The sequence below is a fragment of the Monomorium pharaonis genome, unplaced genomic scaffold, assembly GCF_013373865.1.
Source record: "Monomorium pharaonis isolate MP-MQ-018 unplaced genomic scaffold, ASM1337386v2 scaffold_197, whole genome shotgun sequence".
NCBI classification, from domain to species: Eukaryota; Metazoa; Arthropoda; class Insecta; order Hymenoptera; family Formicidae; genus Monomorium; species Monomorium pharaonis.
This window is the reverse complement of record NW_023415469.1, coordinates 1-26686: the sequence shown is the minus strand read 5'-3', so window position 1 is coordinate 26686 and position 26686 is coordinate 1. Positions and strand designations below refer to the sequence as shown.

The following is a 26686-nucleotide window of genomic DNA, read 5'->3' as shown; positions in this document are numbered from 1 at the left end:
CCTCCCTTTCTCCTTTTGACACTGAGAAAAAATCTGTTAACTTGACTAAATTTGTTGACTTAAGAGTGACTGCAAATTTTTTATCGAATTGTATACAAAATGGTACCTTGTTGGTACCCAAAATGGGATACCGTTGATCATTAAGAAATTTCAAGATGGTCTAATGCCAACCATCACGTCTGTAAGACAAGAAATATTTACTAAAAAGAGAAAAATTATTCACAACTAGCTACATGAAATTACAGCATATTGTTTAAAACTATTAAAATCTAATTACACGTCTATTACACATAGAACTTAACACAAACTAACAATGTAAATCTTATAGAGAGTCAATGTAAACTCGATTGTGACAAGTAATATGGTATTGCGATTGACATGGACTTAGTAAAGTCGAAACTAGTTTTGCTAAATGTAATTTATAAAAGAATTATTTGAGTTAACCTAAATTGTACCGCTTGTCTTTGGCCATCTAAGAAAGGACTCCGTCATTAACTTTATGGAAAATGGCTTTCGGCGAAATTGGCTAGAACTGTAAAATATTATAGTTCTCGGAAGGTTCTGATTAAAAGTCGTAATGGTCGCAAAATCCAAAAATCAATTCTTTATTATAAAAGGGGTTGATTTAAAGATCGGACAGATCAATGCTAAATATTTATTTACATGCTATCATTTTTTACATGATAAACTTATCTATCTAATAAGATACCTGGTGTGCAAGATAATGTCTTCCCAACTGGTGAACATTCAAATAATTGATAAGATTTAATTGACGCAAAACTTTCCGTAGAAGTCCGACTCCATTATCGCAGAGCTAATGCACTAGGTATTTTCCTGGTGGATATATTAGATTCTTAGACGTCACTGCCAGGAATCCTGGTCCATGAACGTCGTGACAAGGTAGCACGAATACTTGGAAGTGAAAGCTACGGTGTGTTGCTACAAACATATGCTGTGTCGGTTGGTAGCTACATTCCCGACCTTTGACCTCTTTTATAATGAAAAGGGGTGTTTTTTGGACTTTGCGAGCGTTATAACTTTTAATCAAGACTCCGAGAACTGCAACATATTACTATTCTAACCAATTTCGCCGAAAACAATTTTCCATAAGGGTAATGGCGAAATTCTTTTAAGTTGAGCATAGGAACGGTTTCAGAGATAAGGGATCTGTTTGAAATCAATTAACGGATGAGTCTTATTATATTTCTTGCTATACTTTTTGTACCTATCAATCATCTTTCTGGAAGGGGAAAGAGGCATCTTATAGACGCTTGTTAACATTGGGTATTAATTTAAAATTGCTTGCCAATTTAATTTGTGAACTTATGGATTCTGACTTCATGTAACGAACTGTTTCAAAACCGATAAAAATGCAGCGTGTAGTTTACATGAGCTGGAGAATGTAAAATTTATAGAAATTAGGTTCGCCGCGGTGTAAAACCGACATTGGCAATTCTTATATGTATAATATATGTGTTTGACAATAACTTTTATTAATATCATATTCTAGGATCAAAGATGACGAATTCGAAGAAGAAATTTAAAATTAAAAATGGCTTTTCTACCGGAAACGTTTTTGTGGTTCGTTTACGAGACGATTTCCGACGCGAATCCTTGGGAGAGGAGATGTAGTTTGTTCGGCCTTGTCGGCACCTCCCTGGCAATTCTTGTGAGCCTAGCCTACTATAACCCACCGTGTGGCGTGACCGGTGACGGTGAGGTTTCTTTTTTTAGCGTATCAGCAATCGATAGTTTTAACGGTCCGCCAAAAACCGAATGGTCCGCCGACCGAACCACCGTTTTGTCGGTTTCTAACGCTTCGCTAATTCGTCGCGGCCGCGCGTACGTTTCAGCGCTTTAATTCGTCGGATTATAAAAACGCGATCTCGTGATTCCGTCATAGCCTCAGCGACGTTTCGCGGGGACGGGGAATAATCACCGCGGCGAAGTGGCGTGACTCAGCGTGAAGTCGGACGCGAGCGGCGCGAGTGATGCGAGCCGCATTATGATCGTACGCGCGTTAATTCCGCTCGAGTAGTAGTAGTAGTAACGAGCGTATCTGGTTGAACGGTTACGTCACTTCCGCCGTTTTCCCACGATAGTCTTCGATGGAATTCCTCTTCCTCCGGAGAGTAACTCGGAGCGAGATTTTTCCCCAGGGCAAATTCCTGCTGCATCGTTGGAATATTATCTCATTTATCTCTTTGAGTGAATGCGTTATGAAATTTATATTTATTTCAAGATATATAAATGTAATAATATCAATTTTATAAAATTTTTTTATACAAAATTCACGCAGGAAATAAAACTCAGAAAAAACATAGTAATGGTAACTATAAAATTTTCGAAAGAATTAATGTACGTAGTTGAACAAACTATTTTTAATTTTTTTCTTATATTAATTGAAACTGTAATTGCAATAACCGTAAAATAGTTTGTTCGACATTAATTCTATATAAAACTTGTAGTCACTTTTATAGTTGCCATCACTATGTCTGTTTTTTTTTAATGTAGGTATCAAGATCCTCTTTAACTGAAAAAGGATTATTTTTCTCGTATTTGCGTTTCACATCTCGGTTTAGTTTATTTATTATTTATAAAATTTTGTTTTTCTTCAAAATTATGATATGTTTGCATATTTTTATATTTTTATGCGAAAATACAGGGGAGATAACTACTACATTTTTGCACTTGCGATAACGCAATCAAAAGATCAAATTTGTTTACGAGCTTGTAGTGATGCATTTAACTACACGTGTAGCGGTCATTATTTGTCGTAATACGTTTCCTCGTCACGATTCTATGGAACGACATATTTCGGGAAGCGTTGTTATATGCGCACGCTATTTCTGTGTTCGGTGATACGGTATTTAACAATATACGTATATAGCCGCTCTTATACAAGTCTCACTTGTATTACTACTATTACTATTACTACTATTACTATTTGTGCAATATCTATGGTTTGCGAGCGAAACAACTTCGTTTATGTCAGCAAGCGTAATTTATCTTCTATTTCGGACGCTCGCGAGCTTTTATAGGTGACAAATACGTTTCGTGCAACGAAAATGAGGATCCAATAACGCGATCGAATAACATTATCGTAAAAGATTGTATTGAAAGGAAAAAAGAATCCAATTATGTCATTATTGATGCAATTCAGCGATACATAACGAACTTTTCCAAGAAGTACGATGATTCCATGCATTTTAGGAAAACATGTTTTAAAAAAGTGGGTTTTTTTTCGATGTGTCACGATCTCCACCTTTTCGATACTCGATACTCGCGTTGTATCGCGACTCAAAACTGCTTTCCCAGCATCGCACCGCGGATTCATACGTATAAGATGTATCCCTCTATTTCCGGATCGCGCGCGATCTTCTGATCGAGCGGGGAAATTTCGGCGCCGCGCCGCTTGCCGCCCGTACGAATTAACATCGATAATCCGCGCGCGCGTGGCCAATGTCTTTATTTCCTCAAGGTCATCGTGAAGGCGGCACAACGAGGAGGCAAGATGACTCACACGCGGGATTCGCTGAATCGCGGCCGGATCGATCCGCAGCGCGCGCGCGTGGCCGCGCCAAGTGGCGAATTACGGGATTTTGGCGGTCACGGGTGGGGTGGATAGGCCCCACCGATTTTTTGGGCGCACGCGACCCCTCCTCCGCCTTTTCCCTTACCCCCGCTTTCTTCTTAAATTCCCGTTCTCCGTCGTAAGTCGGTACGGCGCGCGGCGCCGCGCACGTGTGGCACGTGGGAGAATGACGGCGCGTCCCGTCAACGAGGCACGGTATCCCGATAACCGTCCTTCGAGGGAATTCCCGTTCTGTGTGGACTCGATCGAAGGTACTCGGCCGAGGTGAAGGCCAAGTTCGCCGGTCGACGATATCTGATGATTTACCCGCCATCGCGCGATATCTCACGGGATATCAAGCCCCACTGTGGAGGTTAACGGTGCAATTTAGATCACATTGCGCGTCTCGATCTCCCCACCTCCTCTTTTCACGAGCATTCCGTCGCGTGGCGTGTGTAATTTGTCAGAAGGTTTCGGGGGTAGGTACGTGGAGTCACGATCACCGTGCGGGGGAGTAGAAGTGATTTTTTGACACGTTTCCCTTACGTGGCCTCGTGTTGTACCTCTAATAGAAATTCATTTGATCGAGGAGTCGTTCTGCTGTGAAACTTTAAAACATTTTTTTATTATTTTTTTTTATTTTTCGAAAGCGTAGGTATTCAAAAATCTCTGCACAATTTTGGTGAAGAAATTTGAACTATTTCGATACGTTACAGCCAGTTTGTAGTGGCGCTCGAAGCGCTTATTCCGCTCAAATTGCGCGCCAGCTCTTCAGTTTTAAATTATACTGCGAGACAAAAAAATCTCGATAGTTAATACACCGATCGGTTTAAATTTTTGGAAGCTTATTCTACACATCTATAGCTATCGTTCCTACTAAAATTATGTCAAAATATTTATTTTTTTCCTGCTTTTTATTTAACAAAAAGAGATATATCTTTTTTACTTTTAAAACGGCACTATTTTTTATTTTTTAACAAAAGTTATTAATTATAGTAGGGATGACAGCAACATTAATAATCTTATTGAATTTTTGGTCTAAGCAAGAAATCAATTTTGCAATGGACACACTTGCTTTTTAAGACACCATATTAACGTTGTAAAAGAACATTGAGAAACAACGAATACTTTAAATTATTTTATATCATTTACACGTATTTTAATAAAAACAAAAAAGAATTATTTTAATATATAATATATTAGAAATACATCTAAAAAAAACCTCAATTTTTGGCCGACACAATAGAACGATCCTTTAAATAACTTTGATAACGATTTTCGATTTTGGTAATACTTGGATGACTTGTTTATAATGCATATATTCTTTACGCAAGTTGAATCTTTGGATATAAGAACATCAAGACGAGATTATCAAAACGAATACTTTACGTAATATTTCTCTTTTATATCTGAAATATCTTCTTTTGCTGTATAAGATGTGAAATATTCGAAAAGTATTCACTTGCGATGTTCTTACTACAACACTTTTACCCCTTTGGAACGAAAGAAATCGATTTATGCAAAAAGAGATACGATAGACTTGCAAATAGGTCATCTTATGTTGTCAAAGCCGGAAATCTCTACTATCTCTAACAAGTTCAATTTATATATTTATTCTGATAAGACCCTTTTTATTTTCAAAGTAAAACAATAATGTCAATATGAATCAAACGGTGTTATAGACAATTTTGCGTTAACAATTTATAATAATATATAATTGTGATAATAAAAAAATTACGTTACAACTGAATATAATTATTGCCACAAGCAAGTTGATAATTATTAGACATTTCGATCCTAATGCGCATCTTTTTTAATGCGAGATAAGTAAAACGGAATGACCAATAAAAATTAAATGGTACTTGTAATAGATACGGTTTTTCGTCATCCGTGATGAAAACATTATATCGGCACAAATTTCATAATCCATGTTGAGGTAAAAGATGCTGTCAGAGAAACTTGTGTGCAATTGTAACAATACAGTACGAATTAAATTTAAAAAATGTTCAACTTTTGTTGGTTACTTCATTTTATTTATCTTGGACTGAAGAGGATCCATATTAGGATCAAAATATCTGACAGTTATCAATGTTGCTTGTAGCAATAATTGTATTCAAATATAATGAACGCACCTATAACAGCGTTCGATTTATATTAGCATTTTATTGTTTTACTTTGATTTACTCACTGAAATTATTAATATTTGTGGTTTATTTTATTTTCAGTTTTATAAAAATTATTTGTTAAAGATAGATTTCCATTTTTTACATCTCGTGTATAAACAATTTTAAAGAGAAAAATGGAAGAGTTCTAAAATCTTTGATTAGACTCATAATACATATAATTTTTATTGCTTCCATTGATCTCACGAATAATCATCTTTCGATTACGTGCACATAAACTGCAACGTGGTAACCGATAAACTTCGATATGATCGTGTGACTTGCATTTTTATCGCTATGTCGATATGACTCGACTATTATTTGAGCCTATGTACGCACGTGAAACGCGTAGGTGTTTCCTAGATATGAGCATTGAGTCATCTACCACCGGTAGGTCGAATTGCAACTATTGGTTGCCCGCGATGGTGACAAAAGTAACGCAAAGTAGTATTTTGAGCGGCTTAACCTATGATATATTACTTTCGACACGCGTCATTATTAAATACAACGCCAGGATATATTTTGATACAAATTGATTGAATTATTTAATGTTCTATAATCAATGATTATTAGTGTCTTACCGAATCTGCACTTGACCTCTCTTCACTTTCGAGTTTCTTGGATTGTCAGGCATTTCCCTGTTTCTCTTCGATTAACTGACATAAATTATTCGCAGGTACGATACGTATAACTTTGCGATTCCGTAACGCGATGTGCAAATCGCGTTCTTCTTGCTTGAATTGATTTCTGAGACGTCCGACAGGCCAGATAAATTACATTATTCCTGCATTATACTGACGACCAAAGTCGCAGGTAGAAAAAGCAGGCCGATAGTTCATCGGATTTCATCCGTGAAATGCCACTAGCCTGGGGAAATGAGAGCGAAAAGAGCAACGCGATATTTTACTCATATATACATATCATATTCTAGAATTGGTCCACCGCAACTCACCATTTTTCGAAGCTCTCGGAGACCTAAGCTCTTTTTTTGTCGAAATATCTCGTTACGGGATATCGGGGAGATCAATTTGTGATTTCGCACTAACTCTATCGCGTGCACGTGGATTTACATTTGCATTTATTATCGCGTGCATGTTTACGAAAGGCGAACTTTCGATCAGGTATGAGGAATTGTGGGAAACACGTGATCGTATCGCGTCAATAGACCTTTATGAATTCAACGCTTTCGTCATGACGTGGCGCACGTGGGAGTCTTTGCGTCCATCGAATATTGTAAACGTAAAATGATCTTTGGGAGATTCCCACTCTCCAAAAGTCTATTAATATAACAACGTGATTTTTTATGAAATTTATAAATTATGTTAGATATCTGAAAATACAATTATATTAGACCTTCAAAATAATTGTGTTAACGTTCAAACATGATAATGTTACAAAAAGTTTTGACATTTTAGGAACCAGCTTGAACGCTGGTAGATTCTACACTGATAGAAAAACGTGTAATATTTGATTAATATATATATGTGTGTATGTGTTTTTTATATTATATAATTGCATAGTAAAATAATTATAATCAAAAATATTTTTTTTATAATAATTATTACAACAATATTAATACACACCAAAAAATAAATCTTTGTTGCAAGTAAATTTTTATTCTTGAACTTTATATGCCTTGATATGAATATGAAACTGTCTTCAACTAGAAATGTTCATTTACATCAATAATAAATAGGTTTGTGTATGTTTTATTCTTAAGATAATATTCTTTTCATTACTCACCTATGTGATGTCTTTCTAGTGAACAAAATGCACTTCCTGAATGAATAAAAGAAGCTAAGAACGCGGAAGGCATTAAGTATAATTTCACTATCGACACATAATACTAGATTGAACTATGTCGGTCTATAAGAAATATTGTCTACCGAAAAAAATGAGAGGGACAGAATTGTAAAAACTTATTTAAGACAAATAATATGTTTAAATTAAATTAAATTTGTTTTGGGTAAAGTTGACAAAAAGACATTAAGAGAAAAATTACAGTCAATACGAGCAAATTTAGTGTTGAACTAATGCAATTTTATTCTTTGCTTAAAGCAAATTTTGTTTTCAATGAAAAAGAGTTTTTTAATTTGTATAATTTAATTTGTGTAATTAATGACATGTTAATTTGCTTTGACTCCAAGAAACATTTCTATCTTATTACACATTTCTTTGGACTTTTCTTACGTATGAGAAAATACAGCGGGTCGTTCACTCGCAGAGTTCACGGAAGCTCTTCCGCACTCGTGAAATAATGGGCTTTCTCGACTTCCGGTGTCTTTGCTCTTGGGATACAACGACCGCAGCTCGCGTGCATTCTCGCATGAATACTTTAGAAGGCAATCGGCATATCTTCAAGATAATTGTAGGAAAATGATATATAGGATAATGCGACGTACCGCACTTCATTCTTCGTAAGCGTATCTTATACCCAAGGAATTTCTCACAACATTGATTAATTTCCTCTTTAGTTCCGGAAGAGATTTGCATTACAGTACTTGCACTTTTGTCGCAATTTTATAACTAATATCAAAACTTTACCTAGTTTTCTGTACAAATGTTGTTTTTCTGTTATGGAAAAGATTCTGTCAATGATTTTGTATTTTTATGATTATAAAATAAACTTTACTTTTCTATTGCACTTGTCCGACTCTTCTTTGTGTCTTGTCACATGCATTCGATTCCGGTCAATAGACAAGTGTAAAGTAAAACATTTGAATATTGCAGAAATGTAAAGGCTAGAGAAACTTGCAAGCTACTTAGATTCTCCTTACGTTTATCATAAGTACGGCCAACGGATGGTCTTCCGTGAACACCGACATGTTTTCTTATTAAAAATTACGATGGTGGTGTGAAAAACAACTGTGCTTAGTATTCAAGAATGCGTTTAATACAAACGTGATTTTTTTTCTTTAATGATACCCAAATACAAACGTGTTTTTTTTTCTTTAATGAAACAATAGGAAATTATTTTTTATTTTTTAATAGATTATAAAATCTTGAATTAAATTATATATTATTTATATGTTAATAAATATTTCAGCAAGCATTAACATATTTTAAAAAAAGTAACGAGAAGTCTTAAAAATTGTATCTTTTTTAATGTTAATAATCTTTAATTAAAAAAAAGACACGTGTATACCCACCACACACATACGCGCTCACGTGTTTTTATGACATGTTATTATACAATTACCAAAGTTTTTTTGTGCAAATATCGAAAAAATCTCGGCGATTATACGATCAATGTCTTCAGGTCAAAATTATACCGATTATGGCGAGGGTTGTTTTAGTTGCGCTGCCAAGAAGTTGCGAAAGTCACGTTGACGTTAATTCACATCTGGTATTTTTGGTCAAGCCTACAGAGAGATATAACTTCTCGACCGTTGGAGATTCTCCTCTTCTTTCATTGATGCTGGCGTCAGAGATCATCTTGACGTAGATCTGAACGTGTGCCAAGAGCGATTATTCTTCTCGAGATATAAGCCAACGTTATTCAATCTCCCTCGAGCGGTTTGTGACGGTAAAAAGATAGGCAGTCCATTATGTCTTTGTGGAAACTTGGTGATAATCTAACTGCGAAGAGATATAACAACAATTGTATTTTATAAAAATAAAACGAAAATTGCTACTGGAAAATATTCTGTAGCGATAATGTATTGTTATTGGGAAATATTCTGTGTATAGCGTCAGTATGTTATTGTGTCTGTTTTTTTCTCGGGTGCGTCTGTTAAATTGAATTTTCTTTTTCAAGAAGCTTCTTTACAAGTCTTCTGGAGACATCCCAATTTATCGATTATTTTCCGCTCCGCGGAACATCTCGCGTGTCAACCGTCAGTTTTAATTCCCGCCGCTCTTTAAACACCGCTTAATCTCCGCCAATAAATTATTGAGTGACACGATAATTCCATGGAAGGGATCGGTTCGTGTATTTTCATTACATTCTCCTGAGAGTTGCAAACAAGTTTCATAGAGTGTTTAATCCCGCTTGTTTAGCCTTCACAATTTAGCCGCTATTTTTTTAATTGTTTACTCAGTCTCAAATTATACAAGGTACATCAAATAATTTTCTTGTGTCCTTTCTTGTTCCGATCGAAACTATCCGGATTGGAATAAGTAAAATTTGACTTTTTTTCCAAATATTAATTATTTATTACGAGACTTGTACGAAGAAGCAACTCTTTATTGATCCACTCAAAAGCAACTGAATTGCCTCCCTAACCAAAAACACATTACTTTAACGAAATCATATCATACAATGTTTTACAGAGAAATATTAAATTCTTACAATTTAAGTTCGGAAGGATTTGATTGCACCACTGGTGGATTTAACCCCCCTACCCTTTAAATAAAAAAATTTAGTTTTACTGGATCCATTAAAAAAATTTAAGTAAAATGATGCAGGCCGATTAATGCGGACGCTTGTGGATCAAATTCTTATGCATAAGATTCACTGTGTTCAAACTATTCGAAGTCCGATATACGATAGCGAAAAATTTTATTATGCCCCCCCACCCTCTCTCGCCCCATCGGCGTTAGAATTCGATAGTGGATCCTACATATTATAGAATTCACGCAAATCCGCGCGCGCGTTTGGAGCTTAATGGACTTCGAATGCAAGGCTGTCAACGTTGGATCGCGGGATGACAGTAAATGCAACTTGTCAGCTAGAGAGAGAGAGAGAGAGAGAGAGAAAGAGAGAGAGAGAGAGAGAAGCGGCACGCGGTCGGTATTGATCCACGTGCGCCGCGGTTCGCGCGCGCGACAGAAACCGCACATTTTTCTCGCGCGCCTGCTTCCAATTTCGGCGCATTCTTCCCGAGCGGTCGTCCGCGAAGTGACGCGTTTCACGCCGAGCGACGCTTCATCGCGTCCTCGATCACTTTGTTTTTTCCCGGCGGTTACAAATGAAATTCAGCGGAATCAAATCGGAGTTTTGTTTATATGTATAAGCGAAACGCTCGCGTGATAAAAATACAATGCCGTCGACTTCCGATGGTCAAAGTATTCATTTTAATGAGACCCTGCGAATGTAATTTGGCAATCGGGAGGAAACCGGCGAAAAGAGGTTTTCTCGTGTCCGGGAAATCCGCGAGAAACAACGCCGCCGGGTGCGATGGAAAAATGGATCGCGTTAATAACGCCACCGATTAATTATCACCCCGCGAATGGACGCGGAACGGGGAAGGGGGAGGGAAGGGGGAGAGTAAAGACGTCAGAGAGACGGTTGTGTGCTTATCGATGAAGGTGCATTCGCGTATCCTTTTCTCCTCGCTTATTTTTACGATAAACCGATAATTTTCGCGAGACGCTATTATCATATCGACACGATTACAAGGATCTTAATCGGATAAACGTAAGAATAACAAAAGGATTCGCGGAAAGGATGAGGTTTAATCCGTCCGAGATTCTCTCCCGGAGTACTCGAGCATAATTTTATTTTAATGTCGTTTGACGCGATATAGCGCACGCTGTAAGCGAGAAGGGTTGCCGTGCGCGCGGGAGGACGACGAGAGCGAAGGGGAGAGAAAAAGACGTCACGTCACGAGAGATCGACGCTCGTAGGCGCGCTAAAAGCGCGCCGAGACGTGTATCCGTCGATGAATATGTGTGGGCAGCGGTCGGTGTCGGATCGGCGGGGGAGAGGAGGGGGTGGTAGAGGGACGGTTGCGAAAATATTTTCATTATAAATAGCGGCCGACCGACCGACCAGGCGGTCGACCGGCGCGGAAGGCGAGCGAGTGAGCCTTCCGCTCGCTGATCTTACGCTCCTGAATACACCGAAGAACTAGTTAGAGGTTCGGGTTCGTCTAACGCCGGGTTTCCCCGAACTTCAAGCAGGCGAGAAAGATCGGGATTCTTCTTCTTTTACTTCTTCTCCGCAAGAGAAGTTTTTCTTCGCGTGCACAATAAATAAACTTTTTTCGTGATGCTTATAATATCCTATTTCCACGATAGTTTAGACATTTGCTAATGTTCCAATCTGACGTTGATTAGTAAAATTGAGATAAAACTTTGGAATTTGTAACAACAATATTATGTTCTACCGTTTTCTCGATTATTAAGTATCTTTGTTATTGTTTAAGCTCTTTCACAGAGTAAGTAATGGAGATCATTCAAAGACTTCGAGGGACTTCTTTTATACGAGTTTAAACTAGTGCACAGTTCACAATCAGTCAAATAGAAACAATAATATTATCTTCCGAGAGAAGGTTTTGTTAGCGAAAGGACTATTCGGTGGTGAGCAAAAAAATTTCGTTGATCTGAATTTCGAAAATAAATCTCAAGGTAGATCCAAAATATATGGTATTTTTATATTTCATAAAAATAAACAGTAATTTCATATATTACATAACATCATAAAAGAGACTCAATACAACATAAGTACAATTACGGAGAAAAGGAAAAAGAAAGATATATATACGTGTGTGTGTGGGTGTGTGTTCTATGCGAGTAATGATATGATGCGTATTTATTGATCGTTTACTCAGAACATACATAATTCTAGGATAACATTTTGTTTTGCTTGTAAACCGTCTTCTTAAAGTATTCTGAATTCGTGGTCTTTTAATAGAATTATGCAATGTGCTTGCGTTACATTTGAAAAACTTCCGTTTCTTTTTTTGTTTGCTGTGAGAATTGTCGCACAAGAGATGACATCAACGCGTAGATGCTCCACATGTCGTTCACATTTGTTATAGGAACGACGCAGTCAAGCGAGTAATTTTAGTCGTTTTACACATCAAAAAGTACGACGCGTTATTTGCTGGATATTGCTCCAGAACCCAAGGGGATTTCTCGTAAAACTCGTGTAAAATTTTGACAGATAGCTTCCTCATCCTCTGGTGACTTGTCCGCCGAACTTTCATTTATATTTTATTCCGCGACTGGTTTAATTTCCGGCGGAATTAAACTTGACAGAGCCTAGATGAATTGATGGAAGCCCGAGAATCATGAGGATTTCTCTCGGTTATTTATGATCGCGTCGGAACATGAAGCTCTCCATAAAACCGGAAGTGGACCCCTACAAAAGGCAGCCCGGGTTGCAGGGGATGAACCCCGTACATCTTCGTCGTTTATTCTCTGACCTATTTGCTGATATATGGGTCATGGAGTTCAGCAACCCAGGTCGGTACCCGGGTCAACCGCTACAGCGGGTGACCTGAATAGAAATGATTAGACCGCAATTTTATTTTGATTGTTTACTTTACGGAGAGTATTGCCGAATATTCGGCGTGTAAATGATCTTTTCGTCGGCCTCGCCATGCGGTCTTTCTTAAGTGAAACGACTTGGAGATGTTCCGGATTTTCTAACCCTCAGCTATATATTTTGGGGGGAATGTGCCACGGACTTGCTTGGCAGTGCGTGGCGTTCTAATTGGATAACCGTGTATCAAGCTGGTATATTATGTCAGTCGTCGCGATCTCGTTGGAGTTTGTGACGTTTCATTCAGCCCTCTCTCTTTCTCACCCTAAAACCGAAACGCGCGCGCATCTGCAAATTGGAACGAAGACAGACCGTTCGTCTCGTCTTTTGTGATGACATTTGACGCGCGTTTACTCCGTAATCTTCGGGCAAACAATACATGACTGGGACACAGCTGTTGTCGCGTCGAATGATCATTGCAAAACAAACGTTCGTACCAATTTTAAACGGGTGCGCACGGCGCATCGTGTCGTTGCTCTCGAGATATCTACGTTTCCTAGGTTGACGCGCTCGCCATTCGCCTAAAATCCGAGAATTTCGCAAAGAAGACCTATAAGGGCGTTAAGACTGAGGAATCGCTTGCGTAGCAACATTTCAACCACATTGTACATTGGCTAGGTTTCGCTACGCGGTTAGTCGAGCAGAGTATCAAGTATTTATCTACAGGTGGCCGTCGGCGTTAAATACGTGGTTGGTCCAGATAACGGTCGAAGTCAGCTGCCGTGGGAGATCGGGGATGGCGGAAGGGTAGAGGAGGAGTTCAAAGGGCATTCGAGCGGATATCCTTATTCGAATGTTTAACTCTTGCGCGCGAGGGTGCCCGATGCGCGTCCGTCCAGGGAGAGTAGGTCGTTTCCATGGCGACAAGGGGGTGCATCGGACTGGCAGTGGTATCGCTAAAACTGAACGAGGCACCCCCGCCTACGCCTTCCCTCTCCTGACGGGACGGCCTCTAAAGCCTCTCGCTTTCTCTCTCTTTCTCTCTCTCTCTCTCTCTCTCTCTCTCTCTCTCTCTCTCTCTCTCTCTCATCCCACGGTTACATCCCACGCCTCCTCCTGCGGAATATCCTGCCATACCTGTATACAGTACGGTTCTGCCTGCTTTCCTGTATCTGCACCCTAGGTCATCCCACGGAAATTGGGTTAGACCTCGGAATTAGGTGCCGACGAATTCACCGCCATGTGGAGACGTTTCGAGTCGGGGTGATGTCGTCGATATGTTTCGTTTCTACGACCGAGCGAGTCACAGTATTTGCTTTAATAAATCCAATAAAGCATCTCTTCTCTTTAAGTAATCTTCTTTGCATCACCATTGGGACATTCTTCACTTCAGACTTAACTAAACTTTTAAAACAAAGAAAATAGGAAAGCAGACATCTTGTTAGGCAGCATCTTGTTGTAAACCGTATAACGGAAAAGTGATTAAAAGTAAAAAAAGTTTGTTTTCTATTTTTATTGAGATAATGTGTAATTCTAAGAAACAAATTAGTTAAGCGGTGGAATAGTGTGATAAGATAATTCTCTTAATTTTCCTTTAATTTATGTATATTCTAATTATTGTAAGTGTAGATTTATTGAACTTGAACTTGACTTTTATTTAACACGAAATATTATTAAAAGTTCATAAAGTTGATTAAAAAATGAAGGTATTTTCATAAATTGAATTTAGATGTGCGAACGGATAAAGTTTTGTTCTTCGTTAATTCCGAAAGTTGGTTTTATATATTTTAATGAAATAATTTAGAATGACGATTAAGCTTGAAAGGTGTAATAGGTAGAACAATTTTAAGTGTGTAAAATCTCCCTAAGTTTTCGAGCAATTTGATAAATGAAATTTTCTTTAAAGGAAAGACCTGCCTCCACACCGTTTAAACAATTTGCAAATAAAATAAGGTAGATCTAGGACATTCCGTACAAATTGATATAACTGCCTAGCTTTTTGTTGCTTTGTGATTAAGATTACACTAATTTTAGCGGAGAAATGTATATTTTTAAGAATTACTGTTTTCGTAAATATCTCGGCGTTGTCGGTCAATAAATTGTGACAGAATTAGCCAATGTTTAATTAATCACATCACTTTCCGCGACGAATGAGTAAATCGCATTCATTTCTCTCTTCGTCCCCCCCCCCCTCCTGTACAAACGCTTGGTCTCGCTCTTGCCTGCGATCGATTTCTATCGCGGCGAGAGAGGGAGAAGGGAGTTTTTAGGGCTGCGGGGAAAATATTTGTACAGAGAAACCTGGATGTTGTCATCGGTAAACTAAGCGCCTCCCACGCTTCGCGTATCTCGGATAGAATCAACTTCGCGAGACAATATATCCTTTATATCCGATTCGATATGTCTCCTATGTCATCGATGACGGTCGATACGTGGCAATTTGAGCCACGCTCGTTTTCAATCCTTCCTTCCGGGATATGTCGTTTTATCCCGACTCGCCCGAAAGTAATTTTATCTATCGACATTAATATCTTCTTTATTCGGACTCGATTAATTTATAATAGAGCAACGATCCGCCGCTAAATTTGTACGGAGTTGCGACTTCTCTTTTTCGTTATTACTCGAAGTTCTTTTTTTTTTATTAGACGGAATTGTATGCATACGACGCCAGCGAATCGATACACCCTGGACCCATTTTTTCGTGCGGAACACCCAGTATTATTCCAGGGAACACAGGGGTGCACGACCTAGTTACGCTTGGGCGTGTTATATGGGTCATAGACACCATTCGCACTCTCGGTTGCACGTGCGCGCGCACACGCTCACGCGTGCCGACTGTGCACTGGTTCACGGGAGCAGCCAACTCACGAATGTGGGGCAAGAAGGTTTTCTCACCCCGCTTTCGCCGTTCTCGCGACTGGAGCGATCGCTCCGAGTCACCCCCAACCCCCCTCCCTGCCGTAAAGACCGATCCTTTCTCGACTAATAAAATTCGAGAACCAAGAAACTTCGAAAAAACAGCTTTGCGCTCTGGTTTATCTCTTCTTTTTTTTGCCCCCCCCCCCCTCACCCTTCCTTATTCTTAGTTAAGTGCGAAATTTGCGCGCGGGCGGGATGACGCTCGTTTCGCGTTGCGAGCGAAATACAGAAACTATTTAAATCTCTCGCCTGTTGCGACTGTAACGGAAAGAGCGAGAGAGAGGAAAAAAGAAGCGAGGCAACGATGACGTCCGTCTCTCAAGCAAAGCGAAGCATCTATCGACAGCCAGCGAATAACGCGCGGGATGTGACACAAGGCTAGTCAGTCTATTTACACGAGGCGAACGCAGACCTTCGCGTTGTAAACTACATTGCCCCCGCGGGCGCTATACCCTTAACATTTAGCGTTGAAACGGGAGATTTTTAGCCGCTCGTCCCTCGAGTAATAAATGGGTTACTGCGCGCCGATAAATCCCCCGACTCGTGATTCTTCGCCGTCGATTTTTCCCAAAAATTCTAGCGTGCCGAAACGACGATCGCCCGATCAATAATCGTCGGCGGGCAGGAAGCTCCGCGCTTTGTTTCGCGCGTGTGTGTCGTCCTTGACGAGAGGGACGAAATTTCTCGTTCCTTCTCGCCACTTTGCGGCAAATGAGCAGACAATTTCGTTGTAATAAAATGGTAATATTGTCCGCAGAACAGATACACTTACATTTGGCCGAAATTTTCAGGGAAAATTCTAAGAGAGAGAGAGAGCGAGAGAGAGAGAGAGAGAAAGAGAGAGTGGGTTCATATGTTGTACACACATCGGGTACACACGGGTACATACGCGCACGCGTGCACTCGGCCAATATACATCTCTCTCCCCCTCCCCGCTTCATCCCTTTCTTCTTACCTCTCTCGCCGTTATCACCTGTCTCCGTTCTCCACGCTTCGCCATCTCCTTCCAATCATTCCGATCGCTCTCGTGTCTCTGCATCTCTCCCTCTATCCTTCTCTTTCTCTTTGTGATGGCCCTCGGCGATGCCGACGTCTCTGTCTGCACCCTCTCGCTTGTTGAGATCCTCCATCCCCGTCGCTCTCTTCGGGATTTGCCTCCGTCGAGAGAGAGAAAGCGAGAACTCCCTCTCTCCCTCTCTTACTCTCTTTCTCCCTCGCATTGGCTTCGTGAAACTCTCGTTCCCTCCGAAGTGCCAGCCACCCCCTCGCCGCCCTCCCTCGACCCGGGTGAGTCGCGCGCCGCGCGCGCGCCTCTCTCTCAGTCTCTCGCGCAAAGCGGTGCCGTGGCGACGCGACGCGACGTTACGCTCGGCAGAGCTTGCGGCTGGCTGGTCCAAGCTCTCCTCTCGCATCTCCCGCTCGCTCGCTCCAGCGCCCGCGAGTTTTCCCGTCTGTTTCCTGTGATTTCTCCGTGTAACGCGCGCGCACGGTACACGGAAGAGAAACGTGGTGCGACGGCACCGGATCCCGCAAGGACCGAGAAAGAGGAAGAGAGAGAAGCGTTCTGCTATTTTTGAGACGCCGCGGAGTCTTGCCAAAGCGTGCCCTCCTCCGGTCCGCGGACGGCGAGAAATCGCGGCCGGAAGGTCGCTCGCGGTAGTAAACCCGCATTTCCGCTCGTTCGTCTCGGTCTTTCTCTACCGGGGGGGGGGGGAGAGGCGATCGCGATCTCGGCCCTTCGAAGATGCGCTCCCGCCGAAGCGCGTCACGGTAGACGATAGATGTCCGGAGCTTTCTGCCAACGTAAACTTTCGCGATCGACGATAAAGGGGATTAAAGAAATATCGTGATAATCCGTTCAAGTTATTCCGAGAGGAGGAGCTCGATCCGATCTCGACGTGGGTTTCCAGTTAATTGATCTCGCGCCCATAATAAATCCGTCGCTCGAACCTCGAAGACACGTTTTATCGATCACGGAGACGGCAACGAAAAGCTGAATGCTCGGCCGTAATCCCGAGACGATAACGGAGACATTATCATCATTATCATCATCATCATCGATGCACGTCTCTCCGACGAGTTTTACCCGGTGATCGTCATATTTCCCGCTCGCGGTGCAGTTCCGACGACCGGGATTTCGCGACGAGAGCGAACGCGATTCCCCCGGGAAGGTATATTTGCGGACAATCGAGACGAGAAAGGAAGAGGATTAGGATCTATCTTCTGTGGATCGAATAAATTGCTCGTTTTTACGAGGCGTTTATCGGCGGTCGACAGCACCAAATCACTGTGGGCGCGCGAGATAAAATCGTTATCAGAAAGGAAGAGGAGAATTACGAGTAGCAGGAAACAGTAAGAGAGTTCGGCTGAACGAAAACGACCGGCAGGAGGAAGTAGGAACGAATGAACGATGATGCGCATAACGATCGATAGTCATTGAGTTGTGCACGGAACGTTCTTTCGTCGATTATAAAGACGTGGAGGAAATAAAAATAGACAGAGAGAAAAAGAGAAGCAGGACGAAAGGCCGAGGAAAGCAGAAAAATGCGAGCTGATCGACGGCGATCGAGGACAACGTGTGATTGGCGCGTCGTCGTCGCCGAGAATGGAGGATAAATTTATCCTCCGCGTCGCGAGGAGGAATGCGGCAGAAGCGTGGAGGAAGAGTGGCACGAGCACGCCGCGGAACGCCGCAGTCGCATTTCCGGTTTAAATTTAACGCGATGATACGCGCGCTTTCGCAATTAGCCGCTATGGTGACCGCCGAATTTAACTGGAGGTTCGTTGGACCGGCGAGAGGAGGAGAATTATAGATCTTCCTGTCCTCGCCCGCTGGCATGCTTGTACGCGAGAAGAATCGCTTTCCGCCTTTTCGTTTGCAGTCGGCATTTCGATTAAGTTGCTGCGAGAGAATATAATTTCCGTCGGCTCGATTCCGTAATTCCGAGACCCCGGAGATCCGACAGTTCTCTTGAAAGTTCCCGGTGCACCGGAGAGGAAGGTTGTGACTGAATTTTTCAACTCGATTAAATTTTTGCAGTTCCAATATTTATACATTTAATTTGAATACATAAATACTTGAAGTAAAGAAATTTTATCGAGTTGAAATGTCTAGTCAAATCAACAACTTCTTTTTCTTCCTTCCCAAAGGGTTGTAGCGATTATCCTCAACAATCGAAGCGCTAAAATCGAAAACAAGAAAGTTATAGCTCTTTGATTTCGCGGAGTCTCGAAGTTGGTCCCCTTCAACTTCTTCGCATGATGCTTTTGCCACTTTAATCGGCGGTGTTTTTGTTAAAGAATTGATTGAGAATTCTTTGCAACTCTTTGTAAGAGAAGGGGGGAAGAATCAAAACTCTGCTTATCTTTTTTCAAATTTTGAATAAGTGAGGTCAATTCACGGAGGTCGATTGTAGCTAACAGAGATTTCGTCAGTCTTTTGCGCACGACTGCGCAAAGAAGGACAGAGATTAAAATCTGTAACTAGCGTTCGCGGGAATTAAGTTATTAAGTGGACGATAAATAATATCCCGCGATACTTGACAACTGCGCACACGCCGACGTCTGCCTTCACTTCGTGCCACACGCTCACTTTGTCTTCATATGCGAGATGTTTATCACGTTATTTACACACGGTGCACATTGTATTGGCAATCCGAGTCAATCCGAGTCTTCCCGCACGACCGGGCAATTAAATTCTCGCGGCGCGGGAAAATGTGACGCATTAATGAGAGTTAATTATGCCCGACGTGAAATTTGTTCATTTACGCTTACGTCGACGACGATTTAGCTTAATGCAATTAAACGTGATGTTTAGTACCGGTAATGCCGCTCTCGTAATAACTCCCCGTTACGCATGATGATGCGTAATAACGCATCGATGAACACTTTCCAATTTGCCATGCGTATTGTCACATCATGCGGTCTATCGTGAAAGCGGCTACATCATTTAATAATCCAATAACGTCGCGCGAATAAGTGACTCATGGTGTAACGCTGACCTATAGAAGCTCGTGATTCATAGCTCAACATTTATCTTTGCTACGCAATAATTATCGGAAGCTCTTTACATAAAGATACGATGGCATTGTAGCGTCTCTTCTAACAACAAACGATTCTGTCGGCGGGATCTTACGTAATAATTACAAAGTTTTTCCATTTATTTATTTTTTTTTCCCAGCGGGCAACACAATTGCTCTGCACCGGTGGCAAAATCATTTAACACATAACAGACTATTTACGGCAGATTGTACGATAAATTGTAAAAATATACGGTGTCGCATCTGCGCATGGTATATTATAGGGTATTTACCACCTTAAAAAAATCTGAAATTCTCAGGGAATCTTTTTTATCAAAAACGTTTCTTCTAAAACACTTTGTTTTTATTCCGCGTATAACAAAGTGGTGTTGATCTTTTCCTTTGTTTACAATCTTTTTTTATATACTCTTACTTTTTTATTACACTTTTTAAGAATTTTATGTGATATAGAATGCCTGATACAAATTTTGATATAAATTTTATGGAAGGTTCTTATTTTTTTCGATATTATGTCAGATCTGGTACTTCAAATAATCTTTTTCCTTGATCAACAGAAAGGAAACGGAAGAACTAAGCGGTCCGAATAAAAATACACTTTCATCTCACGTCTGAAGATACTATAATCTCGCCTGAAAGAATGAAAATATGTGAAGGACCAGAGAATTCCAGAAAATCGTTTTTCAAGGTTGAGTAGATATCCCTATTAAATTCCACGAGTCAAGTAAGAGTGATTAAAAGAACCGATTAAGCTCGCGCGTGAAGTAGTACGAGTACGTTTCTCGCGTATGCTCGTTACTTTTTATTTGTGTCTTGTGGTGGGACAGAAGTAAAGTAAATTCAAACGAACGTCTGTGTCTCACGTTCTTCGGCAACAAGAGCGTCACGAGCGTTGTTGTGTCTGCTTACAGAGTATACGATGTTGGAAGGTGGACGTGCAGTGATCTGGCACCTAGTATCAGCCCGTCGTGCTGCACGCCACCCGAAAGATTCACGTACTAACTGCTAAGTCGCACCCGCGTGTGTGTGTTGAACCCCCACCAGTTGCAGGGTGTACTGCACTGTAACCCCATGACGCATTTAACACATGGCCCGCCTGGAGAGTAAGTTTCTCTTTCTCATGTGTCCACGATGTTCTCGCAGAATCTTAAATTTCATCTCGCTTCATTTTTGCGCCGATTTTGTCACCACACGTATACATATATGTACACGCATACAGGAACACACATATATACAGAGAAATAGAAACGAAACGATCAGATCACGTAAGCACGTCGGAAATGAAAGAAACTTTATTGTTGCGTCGTTGAATTTGTATTGTTTATTAATGTCGTAGATTGATAAATTTTATCAATCTATAAAATTATCGCCGACTATCGTTTGATTAAATGCGCCAGAACAATGATTACAAATTGCTTAGTCTGCACTTTTAAAAATATCATAAGAAACGAATCTTTTTCGGTCAGAGGGGATTTTAATAGTGCCTTATGATATTTTCTGGAAGGATCCTACATACATGTTTTAGTTCTGTAAACTCTACATACCGTTCAGTTGTCTGAAAAGTTCTAAACTAGAATAACATTACGAATTAAATTTTTTAATTAATAGACCGAAAAAGACTCATTTTTCTCTTATTCATGTTATTCACATATCAATCTAGTTTTACTGTTATTATATTAATGCAGAGAATTATTAAAGAATTACAAAATACGCAGAATTAATAAATAAAAATATTGGTTCATCGAAATAATTAGATGTTTTTTTCACTGCAAATTCTTCGATCGATTTAAAATCAATTTTTTCTCGGCAAAAATAATCAATCATCACTTTTATAATGCATGATTGAAGAAAAAAAAGACAGGACATTGTCAATAATAGTTATTTAATTAATTTCGTGTATTTTTAATAGAGTTTAAATTTAAATCTTAATCGCAAATATATATGTGACTTTGGAAGTCTCTATGAATGATGCTCTATTCGTTTTGTTGGAGAACGACACTCTGTCTTGCTAAAGAAAAGGAATATCCTAACATATTTGAATCTGCCAGGCAAAGTATTCGATTTTTAAAATTTAAGAAATGTGCCAACCTTTGAAGAAAAAGTATAACTATAACCATCATATCCAGTGTCTCTCTTCTAGGGAAAGTGTATTATTAAAAAGGAAAAAGATAAAAAAGTTACAAACTGGCAGTCAAAATTACAAACTCGTCATTTTTGTTTGGAGAAAATTTGTATCTAAATCGGTCTCGAGGAAACAACTGGGACGTCTTGCATAGGATAGTTTTGTAATTGAGGCTTACGTGCCCTTGGTGATTCCAGTACCGAGCATAGTGGTGTATAAAGGAAGCAGGTCGCAGGACCGACCTGAGAGTCCCACGGTGGTGGTGCGAGGAGGAATGCCCTCACTGCCGTCCTCCAGGCAAGGCCTCGCCGTAAGTGGCTCCGGTGGTGGTGCATCTCTCCAGGACGCCTCGGAGTCGGATATGATAGACGGGAATGCCAACCCCAACGTCGGCACCACCTCCGTACCGAACTCTCTCCACCGTCCCGCGCCCTCCTGCCCGCCGCCCGTCAAATCGGACACTGAAAGCAAAAACTTTCGCAATCGGGTATGTGCTTTATTAATCGCTGCTAAATCATTGTTCTATTTCCTTGCTCTTTCTAATTAGAAGCTTTGAGGTACATTTCGCAGAAGCTAGAAGTTATCAAGCTAGCGATAGATTCCGAAAATATATCAATGTTAAAGAATATATTGAAAGAAACATTTATTTCTTTTTTACTTACATTTTTCAAAACTGTGATGAGAATATTGAATAGTAAACGCAAATCGAAAATGTTTTACACACACACACACATATATACGCGCGCACACAGAAAAACATTAGTGTTAAATTAAAACTAATTCTATTCTACTTAACAATTATTGTTTCAAAAAATTATATTCTTAGTTATATCTGTTTAATACTATATAAATGTTCTTTTTTTTTGTGTACGAATCGAAATCGCAGCGAACCGCTGAACTTACGTAAAGACGTCTTAACGTTGCAGACGAATCCGAAATTGAAGCTGTTACTTAGAAGCCATGCCATGAGAGAATCGACGTCTCCGCCGCGGGAACCGCACGGCGGCAACGGTTCACCGTCGCCGCACAGTCCGCAATCAGCGGACGGTGAAAAGAAGATCGTGTGTAGTCTCTCGCCCAACTCTACCGGCACCAAGCTCAACAACAACGAGTCCATGTTCAACAGCAATCTTTGCTCTGCTCAATCCCCCAAACAGATGCGCAACACGGCGACCTCGCCGACCTGTCGAACACCTTCGCGAAATGGTAAGTGCAATTCCCTTTCTTTCTCCTTGCACTCTAAAACTTCAAAAAATTTTAATATTGAAACTCTATTGTGCAGGTCAATCTAGTCCCTCTCAGGTACACTCACCAAAGAGTATCACTTCTCCGACCAATGGCAATAAATTGGAGAACCATCGTTCCAAATGCGCTAATGCGAATATCATTCAAAAATGCAATAACTGTGTGAAGAACAATCAGAACGAACGACCGGGTCTACTGCAGACTCCGATATCACCCACTAGATCCGGTCAACCGTTGCAGCACTCACCGAAAAGCACTAATCTTGCTCCGTGCGGCCAAAATAACCAGCACAAATCCGAACAACGAAGGCCGAACACGTTAAATATTTATAACAATCAATGTTCGGCACAATGCGGTAACTCGCTCTCGGTGAGCAGACCCGGATCTAGGCACAAGCTAAGACATCAGAATTCGTCCCAGGGTTACTGCAGCTACGACAGCGCGTCGCCATGCCTCTCGCGTGGTATGTTGCTTGAATAATGAGCTTTCTTTTTTTTTCTTAATTTATTTCTGATCACCAAAAAGCTCTCCATTCTTCAAATTTTGTAACTGACTTTAATTTTCTTTTCAAGTTCTTTTTAAATTTTTCTTGAATATAATCTCTTCTTTCTTCACTTCTCTTTATATGAAATTATCTTGGGCTTATTTATATTTTTACTTGTAATCCGTGACACAATAACAGTGAAACAATTTTATTTAATAAATAAAATTCGGGAAATTGAATCAGAAATCAAATCCACATCTTTTGCTTGGCAGGCAATTCTATCACCCAAACCCAAAACAGTCATACGTGATATTTTGTTTTTGATTCTTATGATACAATTTTATTATATGTATTTATTATATATATCGAATTTTATACTTATTTACAGATAGTAGCACGGAGCTGTATACGGACAGCAGCGGAATAGATCTCGAGCAGTTTATTGCGGAGACTATAAACCGCAATCAAAAAGATCGCTCAGTATTGCTGAGGATCGAGAAGGATTTAATCGAGTTCGCGAAGGACCGACAGAAGGTCTCCCATAAGTTCCCAAACATGTCGTCGTACAACAGGATGCTAGTGCATCGAGTAGCAGCTTACTTCGGGATGGAGCACAACGTGGATCAATCTGGTCTGTGCGTCATCGTCACGCGGACGAAAAACATGCGAATACCGGACATTCGCTTCAAGGAACACATCAGGGACGATCTGATCTTGTCAGAAGAACCGCGGAGAAGCATCTTGAAACGGGATTCGAACTCGTTCGAGGATAGTTTTAACTTCAAGTCGCCTGACAGAATGTCGAACGATTGCTGTCGGCGCAGCAAAAGTTTTGAGGAGAGGGAGGAAGAGTACGAACGCGCCAGACGAAGGATATTTAAGGATAACAGTGGTGAAAGTAGTGAAATGACTTCCTGGCCGTGGTCCTCGACAGAGAGCTCGGATGCCTCGGCAAGAACGCCTCGCTTGCTACATTTGGATCACCTAGTCAGGTAAATTGCATCTGAGCTTTTAACGATTACGACGTACAATAATAGTTACAAAATATTCATTAAATGCATTTTTTCTATACGATCATTGCTTTAGAATGCAGTCTGTATATTTGTTTATGTATACGTTTATTTCTGTTTATATTCAGATCAAATCGACTTCTGAAGGGCGAGTCCTTTGACGGAAGAGATTCGTTCCGCGGCGCGGTGTTGCGCCCATCCGTTTCTAAGTCATTCAGTTTCGGTGGATATACTAAAGGCATGCTGTCGAGAGGGGATAGTGTCACGTCCACACATAGCGCGGGAGCTCGCCTCATGAAGCAAGGTAATTATGTACACGGGTTTACTTAAAAAATATTGACAAAGATTATTTTAATGCAACATTGTTATATTTTATTGTATTATTATTTGCTTCGCGCGCTTTCTTCTATTAGCATGAAATTGTTATCAGATTCGGGGGCGAGTATGTGTTCACGCTTAAGTCCAAGCCACTCGAGCAGCGGCTACAAATCGCAGAGCCAGCGCAGTGATGCAACGATATCACCGTCTCCATCACCTTCCCCCGTACCCGCTGGCATGACGTGTAGCCATACTCAAGTATCTAGTCAGGATTTAGTCTCACCAGAGTCAGGCGGCCAAACAGTTATATGGGCAGTTACTAATTTGTCCAGTGTGCCAGCCGGCAGCATAATAATAAACCCGCAGACCAATCAGCCGTATACGAACCCGGACGGCTCGATTTATCATTACGATCCAGATAATCCGCCAAAGTTCTTTACCACGGAGAATGAAACTAGCGCGGCCTTATCCACTAACAAGCAGCAACAGCAGCAACAACAACAGCAGCCGCAGCAACAGCAGCAGCAACAGCAGCAGCATACGGAATTGCCCTCTGAACCGTCCAAGACGACAAATGGCAATCTCAAGAACGATAGCAGAAAGCAGAAGTCCCCACAGTCGAGGATCAATGTTACGACTTCTCAAGGGGCTCAAGTAACAAACACAGCGACGTCGCCGAGTCTGCCGTTCACTCCGCCGCCACCATCGCTACCTCTTTCTACTTCTACTCCGCAAAACCCATCCATTCCGCAACAGCAGCACCACCACCACCACCATCATCATCAACAACAACAACAACAACAGCAACAACAACAGGCGCAACAACAGCAGCCGCCACCACCAACACAAACGCAGCCACAACAGCAAAGTCTAGTCAAATCGTCAACGACGTTACCGATGTTTAGTCATACTAACCAAACAGCTCAACAATCGTACGCGACCTACGTACCTACCTCAGAACCATATAATCAGGGTGTCTATCCGCCCCCTATGGGGCAACCAACTGTGATGATGGCGCCTCATCCGACTCAGGGTCAAGCCGTGCAAAATGGCGGTCAGGGGGACGTCTTTAACCAGAATCAGGTTTACACCAATTACGCGGTACCTATGCATCAAGGACCAATACCACAGTCAGGGGTCAGTAATTTCATATAATCTCAAATTTAAGAGTAATCATTTAAACACACATCTGCCTCTAACTGATAAATTTGACAGATCTGCGCAAATAATCACGATCATATAAATAAACTTGTAAGAAGTTTCTCATACATATATACAATTGCTTCTCACAAAAATCAATCAATAATATAATCAATCTTCAGGATATGGCCGAGTTGTCCGGATATTTCTTAGGGATGAACATTTACGATCAACGTGGTAGCGGGGACAGCCACTCCACACCTTCACATTCCGCGTATCCACCACCGCCGCCCTCTGCGAACCAGACCGTGCAAAATGTGCAGTCGATTCAACCGAATTATTGGCAACCACCGCCGAATCAAATACCGGTACTAAAGAAAAAATATCATGCGATTTACTCCTCGATTATTGTTTATACGTTTTTGAATGCTAATTTTTTTTAGTCTCAGCAGACTATGTACTTCGTGCCTCCACCAGGAACGGCGATCTCTGTCGGTCAGAATCCGGGAGACAGGCAGCAGCTGC

General features: G+C 40.9%; 2 protein-coding genes across 2 annotated transcripts in view; both read left to right on the top strand.

Moving 5' to 3' along the window:
• The window catches only part of LOC118648125, a 27288-nt gene extending 6411 nt beyond the window's left edge, over window positions 1-20877 (top strand). Inside the window, exon 3 of the mRNA XM_036294384.1 lies at window positions 20754-20877. Coding sequence (XP_036150277.1) covers window positions 20754-20851 — 98 coding nt within the window. The 3' untranslated portion in view covers window positions 20852-20877. The remainder of the gene's footprint in view (window positions 1-20753) is intronic.
• Window positions 20816-26682, top strand: LOC118644068 (cAMP-regulated phosphoprotein 21-like; the record flags this gene model as incomplete). The annotated part of the gene is made up of 9 exons (XM_036294383.1): window positions 20816-20945; window positions 22162-22451; window positions 22891-23170; window positions 23247-23672; window positions 24082-24685; window positions 24832-25007; window positions 25134-26158; window positions 26344-26529; window positions 26605-26682. Coding segments are annotated over exons 1-9 (3081 nt in total), but the record flags the coding sequence as incomplete, so codon positions are not given.
• Between the last annotated feature and the right edge of the window lie 4 nt (window positions 26683-26686).